This window comes from Nyctibius grandis, chromosome 3 (assembly GCF_013368605.1).
Source record: "Nyctibius grandis isolate bNycGra1 chromosome 3, bNycGra1.pri, whole genome shotgun sequence".
In the NCBI taxonomy this organism is placed as follows: Eukaryota; Metazoa; Chordata; class Aves; order Nyctibiiformes; family Nyctibiidae; genus Nyctibius; species Nyctibius grandis.
The window spans coordinates 27,728,539-27,747,592 of record NC_090660.1 but is presented as its reverse complement, the minus strand read 5'-3'; the positions used below and the strand labels follow the sequence as shown (position 1 = coordinate 27,747,592).

The 19,054-nt window shown below is 47.1% G+C and overlaps 1 protein-coding gene across 2 annotated transcripts in view; it reads right to left on the bottom strand.

Moving 5' to 3' along the window:
• The window catches only part of ANKH (ANKH inorganic pyrophosphate transport regulator), a 111,361-nt gene extending 94,731 nt beyond the window's left edge, over positions 1-16,630 (bottom strand). The window contains exons 1-2 of one of the 2 annotated variants that reach the window (XM_068396771.1): positions 16,010-16,056; positions 7,036-7,157 (exon numbers count right to left, since the gene is read on the bottom strand). In XM_068396771.1, coding sequence (XP_068252872.1) covers positions 7,036-7,038 — 3 coding nt within the window. In that variant the 5' untranslated portion in view covers positions 7,039-7,157; positions 16,010-16,056. Of the gene's footprint in view, positions 1-7,035; positions 7,158-16,009 lie in introns of both variants that reach the window. The other variant, XM_068396770.1, reaches the window with a different exon arrangement.
• Between the last annotated feature and the right edge of the window lie 2,424 nt (positions 16,631-19,054).

Sequence of the window (19,054 nt, the reverse complement as noted above, 5' to 3'; positions counted from 1 at the left end):
TTCTTCATCATCAACCTCTGTAGAAATGCTATCAGCAATTTTAGTAAGGTGGGGAGATTTTCAAAAAGAGTCTTAAGATCAACGTGGCTCAGCACAAGTTTAATTCAGAACATGTGATAGGTCTGACTCACACAGTGCTATTCATGCCATCCATCCCTGATTTGGAACAAGCCTAGTAGTTTAGTTATGACCTGAAAATGTCTGAAGCCAAATTATATATAGCATTTTAAAAATATTTATAATGTTAAGAATGGTTATGAACATCTCCAAAGTCCCTCAAGTGCTGCACAGGTTCACAATGGATACATTTCTGTCTGAAGCCTACACTGAACACCTACTTCATGACACCTGGACTGCTTCGCACAATGCATTCACGCCTATGTAAAATGACTGAGCTTGACATGCTTCTCCCAGGTTTCCTCAAAGGATTGCCTTTGAAAGTACACCAAAGAGCAGAAGTACTCTCTGATCCAAAAGAGGCTTTGCTGAGATTAGATTCTCTCAGCACTCCAACATCTTTATCTCTGACCTTGCAGGTAAGAAAACATCACTGGTCAGCTACAGCAACGAGACCTCTATGGCAGGACGAACAGGCATGTGAGGAATGCAGGCAATGTTATTCTCGTCTGTGATCCAGAAATTGGCTTTAAGACTTAGTGAGAGAATAATCACCCCGACCTTTGTTTGCAACATCTTAAAAAAAAACATCAGTGAGGACAGCAGGCGTTTACCATGTGCCATTAGACACCAGTGTCTAATTAGACATTAGACACAGAGAGAAAAATTTCACTGCTTCTACACGGCATCGTGCTGAGCAGGAATTCAAAACAAGCCACTGGGCTGAGGACGAGAGGGAGGCACAGGTCACCAGCAGTGCCAGAGCAGTCACAGCCACGTCTCACCAGTACTGTGACATGCCTGCTCACAGAGAGTAAGTATCTGATCCGGAGCTGGCCCTGACATGGTGGGATGTGAAAGGAGGAGTACAAATGGCTGGGCCAGTACCAGTTCCCTGGTACTGCAACTGCATGTCTGGAGGAACACAAAGAGGCGAGCACAGACCCTTTGCTAGACAAAGCTTTGCAGCTTTACAAAGCTCGCATTCTTCACTTGAAGCCTGGCTGCCTCATATGGGATAAATACGTGTGCATGAGCTTAACTCAGGCCTAAATTCAAAGCCCACAAACATCAAAAAGATTTCGAGTTAAGCATTTCTCTTGCTGAACCAGGCCTCTTGTTTGCAATGGAGGAACCTGCCAGGGGCGAGCGGTGGGAACCTTGCTGTTATGATTATGGTGGGCTGCTTGCCTGCAAACGGCAGTGGGATGTGCTCTGGAGGCAGCCCCTGGACAGGCACAGAAAAGGAAAATTAGAGAGGACAGAAGGGAAGGAGATATTTGAAGATTACAGACTACTCCAGAGAAAAAGAAAAGGCAACAAATGGGTGTCAGGGTGACAAGGAGGACGCAGGCAGGAGGGTCAGGAGCTGTCCAGGGCCACAAACCACAGCAGCGCACAGGAGGCCCCAACCCAGGGCTGAAACCAACAAATCCCCAGTTTTAAATAAACAAGTATAAACAAAAAGCCAAAAAAAGATGGTGCAAGATTGAGACTGATGATGCCCAGTCCTTTTGGGTTCAGCTTGGCAGGCTGCAGACACCAGACTGCTGGTCATGGTGCTGCATCAGTGTGCTGCCACACAGGGATTCAGAGGAAAGGGAAAAAAAGGATTGAATTGTGCACAGCTCCCTATTTTTATATCCTGTTTCTCGCTTTCTCAGTGGGATGTTTTCTTGCTTTCACAAATGAATCACAAAACAAAGGGACATACACAGAAGATTTGAGGTTATAGAATCCTATCTGGCCAAAACAGGAAGAAGAAAAGTGTAGAGGTATTTGATGCTAAATGTCATGAGACTATAGAGGCACTATTCTTTATGGAGAGCAAATGAGAGATGCTCATGCTTGTAGCTGCCTTTGAAACCAACTCCCAGAGTTGCAATAATAACCTCTTGCAAAACAGCTACTAATCCTTTTTTGTAACCATTCCAAGCTGTCTGTCCATCCCGCAACCCTACGCTGTGTCAACAGCAAAGTGAAACAGTGCTTAGAGTCCCTAATGCTATAAGCGTGTTAAGAGTGAAAAATAAATAAAGCAAATATCCTTTGTTCTTCCAGCTGTAGACATAACCACTTCCCTGTCCAGCCAATTCACTGATTTTTTTGCCACAGCACTCCATACTCGGAGCTCTCAAGAGATAAGGCAAACCCATCTAGAAATCACTGTATTCATATCTAATGGTTTCAGGTGTCACTACTACTCTTATCTGCTCTTGAAAAAAGGTCAAGGATATTAGTGAGTCATGTTTTTTCCTCCATTTATTTCTACAGTTCAGCGCAGGTTATCCTTTATCACCAGCTGGACGAGTATTGCTTTAACATTCTTCTCAGTGGTGGTCATAGTGAACTTGATTGCCTTCTCGTTAAGCTAAATTTACCCTGGCGTGCCTCCTTTGTCTACTTTAGACTTCCAGCAGGACGAGGGAAGAAAAAATATCTAGTTCATTATTCAGCAAGATATCAGTGATGAAATTACGTCCCCACAGTCACTTCATCTGTAAGCATCTCAGCATTTCTAATGTGGTGAAAAGCTTTCCTGACCCAAGACAGGCATTTGCTGGACATTGGGACTTCTGGGACGTGCTGGTACTTCTGAAGCCAAAGTTGTCAGGCTTTTTCCTTGCAGGTAGCTTCCCCCTTGATCTAAACCTCTCTCGCTTCCTACTCATTTCCCCTTTCAAATCAGTGGCCGCTCACAGAACACAACAGGCTCCACATCTGCAGATTACTGCAAGCATGACCAAACCCTTGGAGCTCAAGTCACAAATATGCAACTTAACATGAGGTTTCCTTGACAAAGTCCTGAGGCAATGATTGTGCCTTTGCTACCTATTTTCTCCTTAGTGATGCAACCACCCACAATGCGGTAGGAGCCTGCAGCTGACAAAAAAAGGCATGCCGTGATTTGGAAAAGCTAGCGCACAACTATACAGGCCTTTTCTGGACAGCGAGCCAAAGCTCACCAACCGGTCAAGCCTACCATAAGAAAATGTCAAGCAGGCTACCTGCTGCAATTTCTCATAAATTTATTAAAGAGAGAAATGCTGGCCTCTGCACAGTATTAGCACAAAAAAACACACTACTTCTATATTAGATCCAGAAGGCATTGCTGAAGAAAGCTCTTCCCAAGACTATTACAATGCTGGAGCATGTCCTAACCAGTAGACCGTTGACTGCATCTCAGAAAGCTCATATAAGAACAAGACGGTGAATGCTGAAAGGTCGTCATGCTTTCATGCTTTGAAATAAAAAGCTCTGAAGCAAAATGACTGCCCACAAGTATATAAAGAAAAGTGGTGCAGTGATCAGGAGTGCTCTCAAGGTCACATTTTGAGAAGATGAAATCCATGTACAAAATCACTGATTCAAAAATAAAGTAGCATTTGCACATGCAACCACCATAATACCGTGTAACCAGAGGCAGCTCAAACTATAAGGGACATATCAGGTGCTTGTGCAATTACCTAAGTTGTCCCGTGCACAACTCTTGTCCTTATTTCCTTAACCATTTTGCCTTGCGTATACACCAGAAAGTAACCAAGACAGTACTTTAGCACCACTCAGTGTATCGTTCTCCTATAAAGGCAGTCTCCTGCTCACAACACACTACGTACATATGCATGTGTATGCGTACACCTTTTGTATTAGAGAAGTACTTGAAAATTGTATTTACCTGTGGCAAACAGAAAGCTTTTTGTAGATGACTACCTTCAGTGTCTTAAGGATCTGAAAAATGTTTTGTGATTTGGACTTCCTTTCTCTTTTAAAGCAAATGCTTAAGATTGAGAAATCGTTACACCCCAACATAAACACAGGGGAAGCTGACAGTGCTGTCGTACTAAATTTGGAGCCCCACATTACAGTTGTTTTGTACTACTGAAGTGCAGAGAAAAATGACCAGAGATGTCCCTGTGACTGTACAAAACCAAGGCCAGCTGGGGTTATTTTGATGGGCTTCAAAAAGCTATGAACAAGAGAGGGAAAAAATTAAAATTTAATGAAGAGGATGATCCAGACACTCAGATCGGAAGATTTACTTCCCACCATCGCCTGTGAGGCAGCGCATCGGCTGTGCAAACGGGGAAAGCCAGCTGCCCTTCCAAGAACATCACCTGGTATGTTCGCTTCTGCTGGGTAGGGTCGGTGGCTGGTTTGAACTCGTCTCCTTAGCTGACCTCATGGGCTCAGGGGACTGCAAATAATCCTAGTGTTCAAAGTCATGCCACAGCAGGGGAGGAAGCAGGATGGACTGATGGAGTAAGTTACAAAAGCTAATAAGAAGATGAGGGAGAAATAGATGGGCTCCCTGGTAGCAATTAGGGTGAGGAGCTGCACTGCAGGCTCCAGCCTGGTGACAAAGCCACGTGGATGTCTGCGTAATTAAACCACTCCAGCACCCATGGGGCAGCCAAGCAAAACAAAGGATCTGCGGAACCGAACTGGAAAGACAGTAAAGGCTCAGGGCTGGGCGTGCGCTTTATGGCATCGCAGGACCCGAAATGTCCCCTGTGCTTGCTGAGTCTCGTCTCACAGCACCTATGCCTTTAAGCCCTTTAAAAAACTCAGCAAGCCTCCACTTTAAAAGCAGAGTTAAGATCTCCCTTACTACTCCACTTCGCTCATACTGGAAAAGTCCTCGTATTTTGATAAACTCGTATCATTTGGGTTTTTCCTCCTCAGCTCTGCCAAGGAGACCCCAGCACTACGTTTCTAAAATGAACAAGACACGGGTTTCACAGTCAATACTTCTATTAGCTAGGTAACCCTGGTTTCTCTCCCTGGCAAGTGCTCTCTGTACACTGAACCTGGGAGGCATTGTCTGCAAAACAGAAGGCTCTGAGACAACTGTTTAATACTAGAAATTCTGCACCTGAGTTGCAGTTTTTGTGTATTTTACATTAGGATGTACAATTTAATAGGAAAAGGCCATGCTAACAGCCCATAATTACATTACCCTTCTAGATTGCACTGTCTTTGAGAAGTACATAGTTCCCAAGCTGCTTGTCTTCCTCACCAGAAGACACAGTCTTCAGGTTTGACCCACCACACACAGCACTTTACGTTGATCACAACACTCTTTGCTTTCAGTGACTCACTGACTTTGAGCCTACAGAAAACGTCACCACCACCTAAAGCCATCTAAAGCACAGCACTCCATGCCAACATATTTTAGAAGGAATTAATGTGTGAGGAGGAACGTTTCCCAACTTTTACTTGGAAAATCATCTGAAAACCTTTTCAGTCTAAATTGTGTTTAACTGTGCCAATCTCTCTCGTTGCTCCTGGCCACATTCTCCCCCATGGCAGTGACATAGCTAACCCTATTTCCTCTCCTTCATGACCACACCACAGTTCATTTAATGCAGACAGTTATCAAATTCCCTTTTTTATCCAAGCTATAAATGCTTCATTTCTATAATCATTCCTCTTATGTAACTGACATTTTCGCCCCCTTCACCAGAACCAAAAATGTGAAGTGTCTTCCTAGCCGGGAATGCTGCTAACTATTCCTTTTCTTCTCAAATGGGCTGAATGCTTTTTAATTGGTAAGATGCTGACAGTTGATGCCAAGTTCTTGGAGCACGTTGGTATGCTGCGGCAAGGAAAGCCTTCTCAATGACGAGGGAGCTGCTGGAGGTGGACCACAGCTACCTCACCTCAGCTGACCATGGCTGCGAGAACAGCATCTGCCACTCACTGACAGAGAGGTTATATGAATAAAATATTGGTTACCGATACACAGCAGAATGGAAGAGGGGTAATACGGTGCGAGCAGGAAGCAAATAGGAAAAAGAGTCTAATAAAATCTAAATATAAATCCATCATTTTCACGGAACCAAATGTCATATACTATCATTAGAAAAAACAGGGCAAGAACAGTGGGTGCAGTGTGGCTGCACCCCTTATACCCGCATATGTTGATCATCTGGCTCAATGAAAGAAAACTAATAGTCCCAGCTGGCAAGCGTCAACACTTTCTTTGGCCAGAGCAGGTCAAAGCCGAGCAGCCACAAAGAACTAAGGCCAGCACACGAAAGCTCAGGTATGGCCTGCATCTGACTTCATTAATTTACATACAAAACACAGGTAAGAAGACATACCATCTCCTTGCCAAAAGCCTTTCAAGTGTTTTTGTCAGCAAATGTACTAGCATGTGCTTTGATGCGGGGAGCTTTCAGCCCCACAGAACCCTGTACCTCAGGGAATATTTACAAGGAGTCGGAGAGAGGTAACAAAAAACAAATGTAAACACAAATACGCTCTCCAGCTTGCATAGGTGTGAATTTTCTCTGCATCTCCACTGGAAAATTTTCTGGGCTCTGAAAATTGAAAAAGGTTGGAAACAAATGCCTCGGTGATCCAACAGCAATGCAAAAAAGCTATGTGATGCAAATCACTTGAAAATAAATTGCATCTTGCAGTTTATTCGCTTCCCACGCTAAAAGCTGAACTCTTGCTGAACCACTACATCAGTAAAGCAAACTGTGCATGCTGGGCAACAGTGGCCACCCTTTCTCCCAACAGTAACACTCCTGCCACATCAGAAACAGTGAATTTTTTTCATCATCTTGGGAAATCAATTAAATTGGCACTTGAGATTTCATGCCATTGTAGCACTTATTTTTTAAGAAAATGCTCTTAACTCTTCAGTATTTTTCCTTTCTCCTTTTCTAGAATGCTTTTGAAAAGGCTATGGAAATCAATTGCATTTTTGCAAACAACAATACTGTACTTCAGCCCTCTTTGGAACCAAATGTGTGTTTACACCTGGAATTACTCTTAGTTAAAGTTTCATGCAGGCACTTTTATTCTGCACTACGTCAGAAAGGAACTAATCACGAAAAATTGCATAAGCAGACAAACTCTAAAGCAGAGTAGGAAAGTTCTGTGGGAAATCAGAAAAAGAAGCAATACCATAGAGGAGACAGAAGTTGGAGAACTGAAGAGCTTTGCTGTTTCAGATACTGAAGTTCATGGGTCATTTAGGTCTCTTGTTCTTATGACGGTTCTTTTTTAATTCTCCAGCCAATGGTTATCTGAAAAGGCAGCAGTGGTGTCTAAAACCATAGCTACAGAAACATGTCAGTAGAAAATCAAGCAAGCAGAAGGAAGCGTAATCTGATGATCTAATTGCATATTAACACTCCTGTTTTCCTCTTCCCAGAATCCATGGCTTTCCAAGTAAAAATAGGATGAGGTACCAATAGCTAGTTAGATTAGCTTGTTAAAATCTAAGATCATTACATATTTTCCATAATATCTTTTTTAAGAAACACATGTTCTGATATGCCATCTAAACTGGAATTGAGCTCAGCAGTAATACATATGTTATTTAAAAACATCACAGATTTCTGAAAGCAGTTACAAAGCAAAATCTGTTTGGAATTGCTCAGTTTCATGCACGGAGGTTTCTCCATGAGCTGGCAGATATATTTAAATTTTCTATTTATACAGCAGCTTACATCCATGTTTTACAAACATGAAGGAATAAACTTTGTAACTGCCTTGTGAAACACATCACTATTTTAGAACTGACAAAATCCACACAAAGAAAGATAAATGCCTTGTCTACAATCAAGATAGGAAGGCAATTAATAGCTAGAATCTGCACTTCCAGAGCTGGAGCCCTGTGTATAAGCCTTCTTTGCATATAAAAAGTTACTTATCTTCAAACAGTCGTAAGATTGGTCATGTCATATAAGCCTTTGTATACAAGCAAGTTCTCCATGCAGCAGCAAAATGAGCGAAGATTAAAAAGAAATCAGTTCAGACCAAAGCAGATGTGAACAGAAATCAGCTTGCTTGGTTTTGTGAAAATGTAACCAAAAGGAATGAACAAGAAAACCCCTGAAACAAATCAAATGGTCAATCCAACTCAAAACCAAAAGCTTTACTTTGGGGGTTTCTCTCCATGATGCAGAATACGGTGGTTCAAACACCTTTCAAAATTCCAGTTTTGAAACCATGTTTTAAAATTAGGCTTGGGGTATTTTCATCTCTCCTTCCTGATGCTGTCTTAGTCTAGCAGATCTTCACTGGCGTAGGGAGGAGAACCCAATTCCCCTGCCTCTGAAATAAGCACCAAAAGTACTCAGCTACCACATGACCTTTTTGCAGTGTATATCCAGTGATACTACAACTGGAGTGTCTCCAGAAAGAGCCCTCCACCCTAGACACCAGGACTCGGGACTGCTGGGCAAAGTGGTAAATACACCTGGTCTCCCATCGGTTACTTTTCTGGTAGGGAGAATCATTTCCACCCCACAGACCTAAAAGTTTTATTTTCAAACAACCTACTGGACAAATATCATCTGAACTCACAGTTCTGAGATGAATTAAACTACTTCAGGAAAAAAATAAGTGGCTGGTTGGTGCTGCGTGGGGTTGCTTCTCCCTCCCTCCTTCCATCCCTTCTTGGAAATAGGCTATCATCTCTGCAGGTACACAGCTAGCCAACTACTTCAGACATACTTAACGGGTATCATCAAGTACAAAACCTGCCAGTCCTTAACAGTAAAGTGTAAGAAAGTTCGGAGAAGTCCTTACAGCCGTGCTGACACAGCCATGGGGGGTGAGAGGTGATGGGAGTGGGAAGCAGGGAACTGGAGGAGTTTGTGAAGGAAGGAGAGGGTAGGATGAAAAAAGAAAAGGTACTGACAAATGAGGCAGAGCACAGATCCTAGCTCTACATTATCTATTTTACACTACGTCAACACGGAGCACTACAGGGGATGGACTCCTCATTTCACAAGTTCATTTTCATAATTTGTAGCATCATCTGAAATCTTCAGTGGTGATAGCCCCACAGCTCTTCATAACCTGTTTATTTTGTACTTTATGTGCTACAAAATGCAAATATATATTGGTTTAGCTGCTGAGAGTATGTGTCTTTGTTACCTTTAAGAACATTAACACATCGCTGAGATTTGGCTTTTATCTGCAAATGTTTTATGAGATCTTTGACTTCTTCCCAGATCTCAGCATGCACTGCTTGCTGTGAAACTCCAGCAAATGCTCTGCAGGACTGGTGAATGCAATGCCTGGTATCTAATGCCCGCTGCAACCAACGTAGGCATATAAGCTTAATCACACAGAATCACACAGAATGTTAGGGATTGGAAGGGACCTCGAAAGATCATCTAGTCCAATCCCCCTGCCGGAGCAGGATTGCCTAGATCATATCACACAGGAACGCGTCCAGGCGTGTTTTGAATGTCTCCAGAGAAGGAGACTCCACAACCTCTCTGGGCAGCCTGTTCCAGTGTTCGGTCACCCTCACCGTAAAGAAGTTTTTCCTCATATTTACGTGGAACCTCCTGTGTTCCAGCTTGCATCCATTGCCCCTTGTCCTGTCAAGGGATGTCACTGAGAAGAGCCTGGCTCCATCCTCATGACACTTGCCCTTTCCATATTTATAAACATTAATGAGGTCACCCCTCAGTCTCCTCTTCTCCAAGCTAAAGAGACCCAGCTCCCTCAGCCTCTCCTCATAAGGGAGATGTTCCACTCCCTTAATCATCTTCATGGCTCTGCGCTGGACTCTCTCTAGCAGTTCCCTGTCCTTCTTGAACTGAGGGGCCCAGAACTGGACACAATATTCCAGATGCGGCCTCACCAGGGCAGAGTAGAGGGGGAGGAGAACCTCTCTCGACCTGCTAACCACACCCCTTCTAATACACCCCAGGATGCCATTGGCCTTCTTGGCCACAAGGGCACACTGCTGGCTCATGGTCATCCTGTTGTCCACTAGGACCCCCAGGTCCCTTTCCCCTACGCTGCTCTCCAACAGGTCTGCCCCCAACTTGTACTGGTACATGGGGTTGTTCTTGCCCAGATGCAGGACTCTACACTTGCCCTTGTTATATTTCATTAAATTACTCCCTGCCCAACTCTCCAGCCTGTCCAGGTCTCTCTGAATGGCTGCGCAGCCTTCCGTTGTGTCAGCCACTCCTCCCAGTTTTGTGTCATCAGCGTACTTGCTGACAGTGCACTCTATTCCCTCATCCAAGTCATTAATGAATATATTGAATAGTACTGGTCCCAGTACCGACCCTTGAGGGACTCCGCTAGACACAGACCTCCAACTGGACTCAGTCCCATTGACCACCACTCTCTGGCTTCTTTCCTTCAGCCAGTTCACAATCCACCTCACTACCCGATCATCCAGACCACACTTCCTCAGTTTAGCTGCAAGGATGCTGTGGGAGTAATTAATTATTACTCGTGTAGTCTCAAGAATTGTCCATGTCATCTACAGGCCACTTAGCACTGGCTTGAAAATCCCCAGTGCTTGGCAGCCAGCTATTTAGGAGTTAAGGCAGTAGGGCTCAGGCTGGCAAGAGAAAGGAAGCAAAGCCATGTGCCTTAGAAGAAGAAAGTCTCTGGAGTGAGTACTGAGGCACAAATCCTGAAACTTACTTCTTCAGGTGTGTGTGGTTTGGTTTTCAATCCTTCATATAAGGTCTCACTTGGATTTTCTCACTCCAAACAGGGAAGTTAGATGTATTTCACTGATCTTGCCTAGCCGCTTCCCTGACTATTTGGCTTCTGAATCCCACACGAGAAATTAATTCCTTCAAAATATTACCACTGAAACTTAAAAAAAATTAAAATTCTGCTGATAGCATGCTCTGTAGATGTTTGCTTCTTCAACACAATTTCATCTAAATGTAATTTAAAATGCTGAATTTAATTTAATGTATAGTTCACATTAATTTAAAACAAATAGGGAACTTCCATCAATGTACCATACTAATAGTGTGGTTGTGGTTAATAACATACAGTCATGGTCTACACAAATTATAAGACCATGTTAGCTTTCTTGTTTATACGGTACTAAAGTCCTACACAATTTATATGAGTCCCTGACCTCTCACAACAGCAATAATGGAGGCACTTTGCACTCATACAGCACCTTTCATCTCAGAGCACTTCTGACACACGAATTTTCACTGCATCCCTGTGACGCACAGGTAGGCGTCCAGGCATGCTTCAAAGGCAGGGAAACTGTGCCACGGGAAGGTTACGCAACTTGGCCCAAATCCCCAGGGAACAGCTGGGAATGTGAACTCTCCCATTGCTTGTTCCGAACGTCCAGACAATAATACTTACCCGAAAAATGAGCTTCATAAAGCATTAATCAAAATGTTTAACCCCCTACTAAGATTGCAAATGGCATGGGCAGATGATAAGCTCACTAATTCTTTTTGATGCATTATTCATGACTTGTTCTCCTTTTCTGGCAACACCTTTTTTTCTTAAGAAAAAAAAAGAACAAAAAACAATCCAATACAAGGAAAAAAGTTTGTTTTTCAAGCAATTATTGCAAAATAATTTGGAATCCAAAACGTTTAGCACTTTACAGCTCGCCTGTTTGACCCCAACCACTACAGTGCGCGCAACGTATGGCAATTTCTCTGCAGGACTGGAGCACCCAAGTGCCAAGTGACCTCAGGAGAAAGCAGCAGCAGGACTCTCCTTGCTCGATTTTAGCTTCCAAGGACCTGCAAGCTGCTGAACAACATTATGTCTGCATACGTAACAGTTATGTTGGCAAATAAAACTGCACAACCAATGATGAGTGACAGCAATTGAAACTAATGATTCAGGGGCTGGCTACATGACAGCTAGAAAGGAAAAAAATACCCTTCTGCTGTTCCTGTTGATAATTAAGGGACTACTGCAGACAGGCTCTGAGTGCAAAATACTGCTCTCCACCTGGCCTTTGCCACTCCATGAGCAGCAGCAGAGAGTTACCAGCCACATCTGCAAATCGTATTTGACGCTGCCGAGGGCTGATTCCGCACTTCTGAGAAAGTCAGTGAACTACTGCACACCTCGGGTTTCCCCCTTTGTAATAATGCTAATGCAAATGTACACATACATTACAAATGAGGCCACCACAATATACGTGAGCAGCTCTGAAACAGTGTTAAAAGGAAAGTGATGTGAGTGGTGATGGATTTTTGAGCGCACGGGATAACGGTGGTATTGTTTGCTGGGTGAGCTGTTTGAGGTTGCGCTGCACTCCATCACACAGGAGCAGTTTATTTATTTATTTCCAAACAAGTACATCCAAGTAAATTTTTCACAGGAGCCGGGATTTTTAATGCAAACTCTGCTCTCCAACAGCTGAGCTCTAAATAAAACACTGATTACTGCGAATCTCGGGATAAGGTGTTGAGAGTCAAATGCTCTCACGAGCAGAATGAAAGGGAGAATCTCTCTTCTGGTGGCAAGTGTCAAGCTCTTGGGATGAAAATGCTCTGTTGTGTATATTTGTGTGTGTGCATACACCTAGAGAAAAATAAATAAATAAATGTACGCGTGCATAAACGCACACATATATTTGTGTGGAGAAGGAACATCCAGTCAAAATATTTGGGACTATTTACCTGAAGGCCTTACTCTAAGAAGAAAGCTACATAGTATTCTATTTCTTAAAAGCTATGGAGTACTGTAAATAAACTGTAAGGGAAATGGGTTGCAGAAGGAAATAAAGGAAATAGGTTAGAAATGCTTTATTTCTCTAATTTTCTGGTAACTTACCTGGTCATGCATCAGGACTACATTATGTAGCAGGGAAGAAAAAATTCAGATATTTATCTAAGAAGATTTTATAAGGCAAACAGATGAGGTTAGCTCACTAGATTGGAGTAACTCTGTAATACAGCCTTGTCCTAAAGTGTTATTGGATTAGAGTCCAAGAGTTAACAGGAGGCTTTTCACTGGCTATAGAGGTTCTGGAAGTGACTGCAGGAGGTGAGCTTGTTAGTTCTAATGAGCATTGCTCCAGCATTTTTTACTTGACTAAACAGACTTGCCATAGAAAACATCTCATATAGGGCAAGGGTGACAGTCACAAACTATGTTCTGCAAATATTCTCTAGCCTTACTGTCCATTTCCCTTAAAGTAGCAAGAAATCTAGAGACAGCCGCATACCAAGAATCTGGCAATTTCACAGTGGTTTGCTATTGAATAAAACTATTCAACACCCAGGAAAGCCTCTCAAGGGAAAAAAAAAAGTTGAGATTCTCTTTGTTTCTCACTTTTCAATCTCAGGTACCTAACAGTATCAGGTTTTGTTAAAAAGGCTCTGGTTTGAACACTCTGCTTCCAAACACTCTCCCTGCTTGAGAGAGCAATGTATGAATACGACACATCAAAAGGGTGTATGACTTAACAGCATTTCTTAAACATCTCTTCTTCCCTGGTCAGGCAAGGTCCAGTCTCTCCCTATTTTTTTACAGTCATCTCTTACTTCTAACCTATAGTTCTCCTGTCTCTTTTACAGTATCGTCCAGAGTGGGTAACATTTCCTTCATGCAAATTTTACTTCCCTTATCATTCTTAGAAATCTTTTTTATCTGCAGCATACATTCACAGAAGGAGGTACGGCAGCCTTTTCAGAGCTATCTGCTGGCACACCCATTCTTCTACGTTGCTTCCATTCAGCCCTGTTATTAAAACTATTACAAGTTTGGAGAGCAGAAAGGTGACTGGCTCAGCAAATCAGTATATTTTCAGCAACACAAGTCCAACAATCATGCCCTACAAGCGTTAAAAATAACTTCATGTATTATATACAGGAAAACAAAATCCCTGTCCTTTTATCTGTAAGAGAATCTCTTCAGACCTGGAGTAACTTGGTCCCTGCCTCAGTTGCCCAGTTTCAATGTAAGTAAGTCTCCCACTAGGCTGGTACAAACAGCATCTTTCCAGTTCCCACTCCAGAGATGGGGTTTTCTGCAGGAGTCTCCCTGCTTGCTGAATTTCTCCCTTTTCAATTAAGCACCTCCCCAGGCTGCCATCTGAGACAGGGGATAACCCCAGCTCTCCTAGAGGGCCAATCCTATGACTTAGCTATCAAATATAAAACACATTTTCTGAGGTATTTTGTCCCTAATGCTGTCAAAGTTGGTTAGATAAGTGCTTACATGTATCATCCACATGTTAACATCCGTCCCGTGTCACTGGTACCTGGCCAGACAGAAGGCCCCTCACTTATAAAACTGTAACCTCTTGCTTGCTAATTTTTGAAATCCTTGTCCAGAGCGCACTGAAGTCAAAGAGATGTTTTTTATGAGCTGACATGGATTTTTAATCCAGCTGACCTTGTATGAAGCAAACTGTATACACGCACCTGTCATACTCAGTTTGCTGAGTGAACTGCTTTCAATTTAACTTCTGCTGTATGTTATTAACGTGGCACAGTTATTAGCATTTAAATCACTTTTTCCCTTGTCATTTCTATCTTTAGGTTTCCCTTTTCCCCTCCAGAGTAAGATTTATAGAAGACTGACTTAGTACGAAAGTATGTAGTTGTTAGACAAGGATGGAATTGCATTTTTTAGTATCACTGCTTATTTAAATTTAAAGGACTAGGAAGCAAAATGCGATTAACACAGCCATGACAAACTTATGATTAATGTTAGCTATTTTTTCCCACTGTAGTATTTTTCCTTTCACTTTCTTCTTTACAAACAGGTGAAAGCATCCACTAATTTTCTGGTATCTCTGCTCAAGGAGCATGGCAACAAATGCCTATTCTGCTTAGATAACAAGAGCTTCTCAGCAAAACTGGGTGACTTAGGACAAGGATAAATGCTATTTGAGATGCAATACTTACTGTGGCTGCCCAGCTCAACACTCGTAAGTAAGTATTAGTGTATACCATCCCATGAAAACTGTAATGATAGGCCCTATATAGTGCAGACTGACACAAGACTGGGGCCTTACCTAAATACTGAAACAAGAGAGCAGAGACTTCCCCACACTACAGTGCTGTGGCAAACAAGCACCCTGCGTGGAAAGCTCGGGGAAAGGAGGAGTGGGTACGTCAAGCACAAAACACGGGTTTAGTGCAAACGCAGCAAGCGGGGATTAGCAGGATGAAGCAGGAGGGCTGCATGTAGGGTCAGCGAGTCAGGGGACACCGGAGCATTTTCTTTGTGCCCAGGACAGGGGACAGCCTTAGGTCACCAACACGGCCAGGGAATTTCAGCAGGGCTGAAGTGCACAGATATGTTCACGGCTGAAGTATGGTGGCAGCAGCTCCTCCTGCTGTGCCCCGATCGTTCCAGGCTTCTGCCCTGTGGCCATCACCGCGGACTCCCGGCTCACCAAACACCGGCCGAGCAAGGGGCGCAGCCAAAGCCTCACCTGCCCGGAGGCCCGCCGGGAAGCCGCTCCCTCACCGAGGGGATGCAGAGCGGCTCCTTGCCGGGCTGCCGCTCTCCTCCCGGGATGCCGCGGCGGGGGCTGCCGGCGGCGGGGCGGGGAGGGCCGCGCCGCTGCAGCAGCGCCGCGGGGCGAGGGCGCGGGGCCGGGGGGGGGGGAGGGGGCGCAGCGCCCCTCGGCAGCGGCCGGCTGCAGCGGGGCCTCCCTCCCCGCGCCCCGCTCCTGCACTCCGGGTCCGCGGGCCGAGCTGGACGCTGCCGCCGCCACCTCCGGGCTTGCTGGCTCCGGCGCCGAGCTGCGCTGCGCTGCGCTGCGCTAGGTGATGCTGCACCTGAGCAGCCCCGTCAGCGCGGGGGACAAACCAAAACCAACCCCCGGCAAAAGTATTATGTAATTTCGGATTATATAATCCTAAAATACAAGGGGCGGAGGGGGGGGCAACAAACCAATCCTAAACCCGCCGTCCTTCCCTGCGCATCCAGCGGCGTGCGGAGCAGCCCGTGCTCTCGGGCCGGCGGCACCGGCCGCCCGCCGCTCCCAACAGCGCTGGGGCCGCCGTCCCCGCCCGCCGCGATGCGCCGGAGGAGGACGGCACGGCACGGCAGGGCCCGGCCCGCCTCTCCTTCCCTTCCCCGCGGCGGCGCCGAGCTCCGCCGGCACGGCCCTGCGGGAAGGCGAGGGTCGGCCCCGGGGGAGGCGCTGCCTTACCTGCTCCCCGAAGTCGATGGCGATGTTGGTGATGCCGAGAGGGACCAGGAACCGGATCAGGGGCCAGTAGTTCGTGAGCGCTGGAAATTTCACCATAGTCCCAGCTGCGCGGTGACCCCCAGCGCATCTGCCGCGGCAGGAGACGGCGCGGGAGGACGGCGGCGGGGAAGGATGAAAGGGCAAAGGAGGAGGGTGCGTGCGTGTCCCTGTGCGTGTGTGCGAGCGGCGGGGGGGGGGGGGCGGGGGGCAAGGGCGAGGGAGAGGAGCAGCAGAGCCCCCTAAAAATAAAGCAGCCGGGGGAGCGGGCGGGGGGCCGGTCCCTCCCTGCCCGGCGCGGCTCGGCCCTGGCGGTGCTGGCTGGGCGGCGGGGCGCGCTGTGCTGCCGCCTTAGCAGGAGACCCGAGAGATCAAGTCCATCCCCGCCGCCCTCCTCCCACACAACAATGATCCGCCGCCGCCGCTGCCGCCGCCGCCGCTGCCGGAAAAAAAAAGAGGAGGGACACCGCCGCCAGCCACTCGTGCGGGCAGCGCTGCCATCCTCGGGGCGCGGGGGCCAGGGGAAGGGCCAGGCCGGGGCCTCCCCCCCCGCCTGACGCTCGCTGGCGGCGGAGCGACGGCCGCGGCGCTGCGCAGGAAAACGTCGCCTTCCTCCCCGCCGCCGCCGCTGCAGCTGCCGCGGGGCCGGCGCAGGCCGCGGGGCCGCGGTGCGGGGCCGGCCGCCGCCTCCGGAGGTCCCTGCGCGGCTGGGCGAGGCGCGGTGCGGGGCCGGCGGCGGTGCGGGGCCGGCGGCGGTGCGGCGGGGCCCAGCCGCTGCGCTCCGCTCCCCGGTGCGGGCTGCCGGAGCACGTGGGTTTGACACTCGCTGGGCAGACTGGCCGGCGGGCGGCGGCGGGGGAACGAGCGGCACCGAGCGGCGCCTCCTGACGCCGGAGCGGCCGCGCTGCGCCCCCCGCCCGCGGCGGGTCTGAGGGGCAGCGGCCGGGCCGGGCCGGGTCAGGCCGGGCACCTGTCCGAACTCCCTCCCCGCAGAGCGCAGTGGGGATCCCCCCGTCTGCATGACCCTCGCCTCGCCCTCCTCATGCAGCCGGGGGCAGAGGAAGGCTTTTGCTGGCGGTGGGCTTCGGGCCTCCGGCAGGGGCACTTGTGGAGCTACAGGGGAGGTGGGGGTCCCTAACGAGGCGTTAACCAAGACGTCTGACCCACGGCTTTTCTTCTGGTCAAACACCCAAAATAAATAAATGATGAACGTTTGCCAATGCAACCACTTTGTTTGTCAAAGTCTCTGCCCCAGTCCTGGCCAAGGGAATGCGTTTGTGGCCCCCAGCCGGCTTGCAGGAGGGTCCTCACTAGCCAGGAGCACACATAGCTTTCCGACCCACGGCCCTGACAAATGGAGAGGCTCTGTCAGCATGAGGGGTGAGGGAAAGAAGAGAAAGCAAACCCCTGCTGCGCACGCTGTGGAAGTTTCTCAGCATTTTCAAGCTCACAGCAGCGGTTCAGGGTTTCATTGCTGTCACAGTTTAAAGCTGGCCAGCTATTAACCTGGTGGCAGACGCTCTCTGTTAACCCTCTCCCCCCCCACCCCCCCTAAGGGAAAGGGAAAAGGGAGAGAGACTTATGGGTTGGAAAGTTAAAACAGTTTTAATAAACTATAGTAATGAAAAAGAGTATAGTAAGAATAATAGAAAATAATCAAATATATACAAATATATACAAAACCAAGATCAAGAGCTTGGAAATCCTCCTCAGGCAGAGTTGCTCCCCCCAGCACGGGCAGAGGGGAAAATGCAGTAGCTCCCCCTGCCATCACACCTGCAGGCTTGTAACTGGAGAATTGGCAAAGCTGGTACCAATCAGTGGGAGACAGGAGGGCCCCTCCCTCCTGGGCCCCACCTCCAGGAGGCAGTGAGTTAGTGATAAATAGGAAAGTGAGAATGACGTGTATGGGATGGAATACCTCGTTGGTCAGTCTTGGGTCACCTGCTCTGTCTGCTCCTCCCTGCAGGTACGACCCCCTTTTGGCTCTTCACTCGTAAGCAGTGAGAAATTTAGCAGTGACCTTGGTTTCTCCAAGACTAATTGGCCTGGTTTGGGTCAAACCAGGACAATTGCAATTGAGTTTCTCTGGGGCATGTAGCTTTGTGGTGTCACCTTCACCTTGCTGCCTTCAAGGAGGGCTGGCGAATATTTCGTGAAGGTGGAACATGATCTAGGTAATCCTGCTCCGGCAGCGGGGATTGGACTAGATGATCTTTTGAAGTCCCTTCCAATCCCTAACATTCTGTGATTCTGTGAAGTCCTGTGAGGAATTGGATACCTGTATCTGATCCTCAGAGGAGTGGTGGCCAGCCTTCCTCACCCGAAGACTCCTGTACTAAAAAGTTCCTGTGACCAAGAGCTGTTCCACATGCTTTGGAGTGTCAACACGAGGTGAGCTCTGAAAATCCTTGACAGGCAGGTGTCAGGCTGTGGGGTGAGGTTGTAGTGGGAGACCCCTGGCTCCTGATGTGACTCAGCAAAGTCAGCCCCAGCTGTCACTGGAGGTTTTTTCCCTCCTACAGCTGGAGTTTGTCTCACCTAGCAGCCCTTAAGCTGGTACAGCCTTCCTTATAGGCACACAGGAGCAAACTCAAACGCTTAGGAGAGTGCAAACCTGCCTTCATCATGTAGATCACTTAAAACACCATGGGCGTGGTGTCCTGGAGATGATGGAGCAGAGCAGTGCAAAGCAGGAGAGGACAGTAAACTGAGAAGAGGGGAGCAGGAGTTGTTTGCAATTGCCTAAGTGTGTCTTCTAATTAACAGCAGCAAACCATCATCGTCCTAAGGAAGATCTAATCATCTCCAGATGGGCCAGTGGCTGGTCCATTGGACAGCTTCAAACCATGTCCACAATGGGGAACATTCAGTGTCCAACCAACCAAAGTGAAGTTGGACTGAAGCAGAAACTCTCATGTAGATGCAGGGGCCTTACATGAGCTGCCTTGTTTTACTTGTTCACTGGCATAGAGCTGGATTACCTGCCAGTTTAGACACAGCCTGTGT